Source organism: Cebus imitator, unplaced genomic scaffold, assembly GCF_001604975.1.
Source record: "Cebus imitator isolate Cc_AM_T3 unplaced genomic scaffold, Cebus_imitator-1.0 Scaffold61, whole genome shotgun sequence".
NCBI lineage: Eukaryota > Metazoa > Chordata > Mammalia > Primates > Cebidae > Cebus > Cebus imitator.
Genome location: NW_016107376.1, coordinates 854,137 through 860,136, shown reverse-complemented (window position 1 = coordinate 860,136; position 6,000 = coordinate 854,137). Strand labels below are relative to the sequence as shown.

The 6,000-nt window shown below is 35.4% G+C and overlaps 1 protein-coding gene across 1 annotated transcript in view; it reads left to right on the top strand.

Annotated features, from left to right (window-relative positions):
- The window catches only part of MALRD1 (MAM and LDL receptor class A domain containing 1), a 538,747-nt gene that overhangs the window by 462,167 nt on the left and 70,580 nt on the right, over positions 1–6,000 (top strand). The window contains exon 35 of the mRNA XM_037738994.1: positions 1,775–1,900. Coding sequence (XP_037594922.1) covers positions 1,775–1,900 — 126 coding nt within the window. The remainder of the gene's footprint in view (positions 1–1,774; positions 1,901–6,000) is intronic.

Here is a 6,000-nt window from a genome sequence, read left to right as displayed (position 1 = left end):
GGCCATTTTCAAAATCAATTGTGTCAGTTACCTATGATATCTAAAATAAATTATTCATTCCAACCCATAATTATACTTGAAGAAAAAAAATAATTCATGAAAGAACCAGCAATATCTGTATAAGAACCATACATGGGGACATTTGTTCCTGGGTCATTTAAATAATTTACTTTGAAAAGGTTGTAACTTTATTCATAGGCAAGGACTTTTTCGTACAAATTATTTTTAAAATTTTAGTGGCAGGTTTGGACTAAAATGCTCCAATAAGAAGTTGTATATGATACCTTTAAGTAAATCAGAGGAAAACAAAGCTGTTCTTGTTGAACCTGCGTTAAGTGGCACATGGTTCTGACTAGGTACTGCTGCCTTTGACAAATTTCTGCTGAACCCCGGGACTCAGAGGAGCAGAGTTAGAAAACCGGAATAGATCTATACCATTATTATTTAGTGCTTTTAAAATCTGTCCACACTTTCTGACAAAATGGTGCAATGGGTTCATGCTTTGACACATTCCCTCTGCTCCAGACACTTCACAATGCTGGATAGTGGAGCTATCCCGTTAAACACTCTGAGAAACAAGATGAACATCATCACTGGCACAAACCAAAACCAGAGTAGAACCAGAAAAGGGATCAGGCCTGCAGCCCAGGCTTTTTGTCTTCCAGTAATTATACTGGTCCTGAATAATTCAGGACGTGAATTATTCCAGGTCCTGAAGCAAGCAGGAAAACAGAGAGGAACCATATTTCACACTTGATAACAGCTGACATGAGAAGTTCCCATTCAGCTCTAACTTATAAAACCGATTCCAACCATAGCCTCTTCTTTCTAGGAAGTTGTAATCCTAAAGAAAGGCAGAAAATAATACAATTTCAGAACTGAAGACTGAGCTCCCTACTAGACAAAGCAGACATAATTAAATTAATCAAGTTGCATACAAGAGAGGTAAAGTGCTTTGCAAGTCTAGATAGCCATTGAACAGTCATCAGTGCCCTTGATGGGCATCAGTAAGGACACTTTTCTGAAACAACCAAAGGCTTAAGAGCAATAGCATCTCCATGCTATTAAAATGTTTGCCTCTTGAAGTCAGATCGAAGTCTACTTGCATTTCATGTAATGAATTTGATGACTTGCGTAATACTCCATAATGTATGTATTGGTCAGCACAGGCTGCCATAAGAAAATAGTATACACTGGGTAGCTAAAACAACAGGAATCTATTTTCTCACACTTCTGGGAGCTAAAAATCCCAGATCAACATGTAGGCAGACTTTGTGTCTCCTGAGGCCTCTCTCCTTGACTTGCAGATGGCCACCTTCTTGCTGTGTCCTCACATAGCCTTTCCTCTATGCAAGTGCATTGCTTATGTCTCTTTTTTCTTATAACCTTTGTTACCTTCTTAAACCTCCTTTCTGTAAATACAGTCCTATTGCTGGTTAAGGTTTCAAGATGTAAACGTTGAGGTGAGGACACAATTCAGCCATTAAGCGAATTGAATCTACAGGCAAACGTTTTTTGTTTTTTTTTGTTTTTTCCTCAGAAATGTTTAAGTTAATGCATTTGAAATTTTTTTTTCAAAAAGAACTGTCTTCTAAAATATCAGACTAGAAAAAAATCAAGAGTAATATGATAAACTGTCTTATAATTTTGTTGTGAGAATTCATTGGGACATACACGCACACACACACACACACATACACACACACACACACACACACACACACACACACACACACACACGCTTGCATCCATGATTGTTATTCTTTTTTTGCAGCCAACAAGAGCTGTTCTAATGGAGCTCTGGTCTGTGCCTCCTCTAACAGCTGTATCCCAGCCCACCAGCGCTGTGATGGTTTTGCCAACTGCATGGATTTTCAGCTCGATGAGTCCAGCTGCTCAGGTACCCCATTTCCATTCAAATATTCTTGTGATACAAACAAGCAATTTAACCTTCACACAATGAAAATATTAAAACTTCAGATTCTAAATAATGGCGAGCATGGAATAATTGGATTTCTAATATTGGTTTTGGGGCAGAAAGAATGTTGACATTAATTGCTACATGTCTAAAAAATTATAAACATATAATGGGCTCATGCTAGTTCTATGTAATGTTTGATAAGAAAAGAAAAATCAAATGTATAATTTTAACACAATGTAACTTAAGATTATTAGTATTTAATAATCTTTCCTATGAAAATTGCTTGGTTTCTATAATAAGGAAACCCTATACAATCTAGTGCTATTAATTTTTTTATCGTTGCCTTCTTTTTCCCACTTTATAAGAGTTTCCTATTTGCATGATTTAGTTACGTATTTAAAAGTAAATTTATTAAATTTTAGTTTGACGTCTAAACATTTTTCTTTCTTCTGACCTTGGAACATTTACACAATGTAAGAACTGACTGTATATATCTGTGATTATACTTTTATCAAAACTGCTTTAAAATTTCCTAATTTATTGTAACCCTTTGTTAACATCTCTCCTGAGTAAATGAACTTTTTTTTCATATAGGTGATATATGAAATTATAGACCATTAAAGTTAATATAATTTTGTCATAACTAAAGGATAATATAAATTAATGATAGTGATATATTTAGTGAGATTTCCTGAATAAGTTGGAAATATCTTATATCAAAACTAGTTAAGAAAGTACCCTTTGTATCCTTCAAGAAAGGAGAACATTATGAGATATGTGCTTAGAAGCATGATAATTGTAATCAAATCACAGTGTGAAAAAGTCTTATTCTTTATACTGCTGGAAGTGAGTACTCACACAGCGCTGCATTTTATGAGTACAAAAGCAAATAAAAAAGTGACCACATCTGGCCCCATAAAATATGCAAAGATGAATACTCTTTGTCATTATTTCTGCACTTGGAATGGATGTACTTCAGATGAAATACCAAGAGATACCAAAAGAGAAATGGTATTATTTTCTTTACAGAGAGTAAGAAAGCCATTACTGAATATCTCCATTCTTTGAAACTATTAAGACACAGTATTTATGCTAGACCCAAACTTATTTACATAAAAGCAAGATTATCTTCAGCATGGTGCTAAATAGCACAAACACAATATGTTATGATTTGTTATCTTCTTTGATACAGTCTACTTTAAAGAACAGGATCCAAAAAACAGAAGACTTGTCATTCATACCCAGTGATAGACAATCTGTAGGTAGTAGTATAGAACACGTTTTTGTTGTCTGTCTCTTTTCCTCACTCACCAGTCATGTTTATAGTTCACTTACAAAGTATAGGTCATGTTGACACATCTATTGGGTTACAGTAAAATAAAGAACTAGTGAAACTCAGTTTTCAGAAATAAAATCCCTATTGTATTATGTTTTGTCTGTTTATATGTTGTATGCTTTTTTGGCTTGTCAGTCAAATATAATAAAGTCAAGCTTCTGTTTTTAAGATATCTTCAAGATGGACCCACACTAAGGATTTGTCAGTGTACATTACACATTACTCTTTCTTTCCAACCATATATTCTTTTAAGATCAGCATTTAATAGGCTTTCGTGAACCCAATCCTTACAACATCCAGTAATTTCCATAGTGATCTCATCATGCTGAGAATCTGGCCTCACCTACCTTGAGGTTTAAGTCATATACAAGAACATTATGCTCGGGCACTGTATACATGTTGCAGGCTACATATATTTCAATGAATCCTGTTCATGCCTAACTCATATTATAAAAGTGTACTATTTTCAAGTTTTGGTTGCTTATGCAACTAGAAATTATTGGCCAGAATTTGTCTGGCTCAATCTAAACTGAAAGTGTTTTTCTAGTCATTTGCAGTAGTAGAGGTTAATAAAGCTTATACTAAGGTGAAACTATAACTATGATAATCATTCATTTGAAGGAGAATTAGGAAGGGAAACTAACAATGTAAAATTGTAGGATGAGACTTTATAAATATAATACTATGTGTAATAAATACTGATGATGGTGGTGATGATGATGATGATGCAGCTTAATAAAGTTTCAGAAATATTTAAAAACCAAACCTACACAAACACAAATGCTTCCCAGGCAAATACTATGGAGCCACTTCAAGTTTGTTTTTTATTATTAGTTTTTAATTGACACATTATAATTGTACATATTTATGGGGTATAACTTGATGTTTCAGTGCATATGGTGTGTTGTATCATGATCAAATCAGGGTAGTTAGCTTACCCATCAGCTCATGCATTAATTATTTCTTTGTAGTAAGAACGTTCAAGAGCCTCTCTTCTAACCATTCTGTAATATACCATATCTTACTATTCATCCATTACCCTGCTGTGCAATAGAACGCCGAAACTTATTCCTTCTCTCTAACTGTAACTTTGTACCCATAGAACAATGTCTGCCTGTCCTTTTCCTCCCCTTTCCAGCCATTGGTAAGCACTGTTCTAGTCTCTGCTTCTATGATATCAACTTTTGAGGTTTGATAGTTTTTCCTGCAGTCCCTGTGCCAGGATTTCAAGGTAAAGAGAATAATCTCCTCCCTCTGGGACTTGGTTTGCTGCACAAAATCTTTAGGTGGATTCCTAGGGTCTATATATTTCTTCGAACCATGTGCAGATAATTGTGTATATGCATATTTATCTGGCACTGTACATAAATGCCACATGATTCAAAGGGGTTTGTATGCCCACAACATCAAAACCTGTAAGCAGTTGTAGAAATTCTAAGCTAAATAGCTAATCATTTGACATTTTTACTCTAACATGCTTTGAAGTCAGAAGACCAGGGTTTAGTTCTAATTAAAATGCTTCTTTGCTGTTAACTCAAGTAAGTTATATTAACCACTGGAGGCCTCACTTTTCTCCTCTGCAAAATGAGAATAATTATGGTACAAGACACAGTGTTATGAGGACTAACTGAGATAACACATGTAAAACTCTTAGGTCAGTCCCTGACACGTAGCAGGCCTTGTGTAAATGGTAGTGGTGACGGTGATGGTGATTATAACCACAAAGGAATGAAAAGAAGAGAGGAAGAAGATGGATAGAGCAATGTCAAGGAAACTAGGCTTCACAGGCAGTGCAAAGACTCCCCCCAATACAGAGAGATGATTGACAACAATTATTAAATACTTTATACACACCATTCACTAATATAAAAATGCTAACAAACAAATTTAATTTCACCTTCCTAGCAGTCCTATAAGGAAGTGATATCATATGTATTTCTACATGAAGAATCTTAGAGTACCTAGCCCAAAGTCCCATAACGCTTAAATGACTGAGCCAGGTATCATGAGGGAAAACCAGGATTCATGTGGTTATCAGTCTTCCCAGCACACTAGTACATAGCACCTGCCACTTCCCTAGTCTCTATGTACGTTAAAGGGGGAAAATAAGTGTTTACTTGCAAATTACTTAAGATTAAAAGTTGCTATCGTTTTTATATATGTGTTCCTGCTTTTCCAATGAGATACATCAGAATGGGATTCAATGTGAAACTCTCAGAATGATATTTCTGTGCAACCAATTGTGAGCTGTATTGGTTTCTAGACACATACTCATAATAACCAATACAAAGGGATACAAGCCAGAGAGAGACAGCTGTGGCTAAAGAATGGGAACCTCTGCTAATAGTAATATTGCCCCATAGATTTCCAGTTCCCATAATGGGAATTATATCTGCTTATCTCCTGGAAATACTCAGCCTCTTCATGGCTAATTAGCCATATCCATCTCCTTCCCCATTTCATTTGCTCTCTGCTTAAAATTGTTTTGAGTAAATTAAAGCTGAAACTACTTTGTGCTGTATCTTTCTGTATTATGGATAAAGAACCTGGGTCTAAGGCAGAAAACGATAAAAACTTTTCACAGAAATAAACTGTGAGTTTTCCGCCCTGCAAAACACCAGGACTCACATCTGGTTCCAGTGAACATCTGTGTTCCTTGCACTGTGCTCCACTAAACAGCACAAAAATGCACATTTAGATTCCCACAGAATCATTCTGATGTAAAGCAAGCTTATGTTTCATT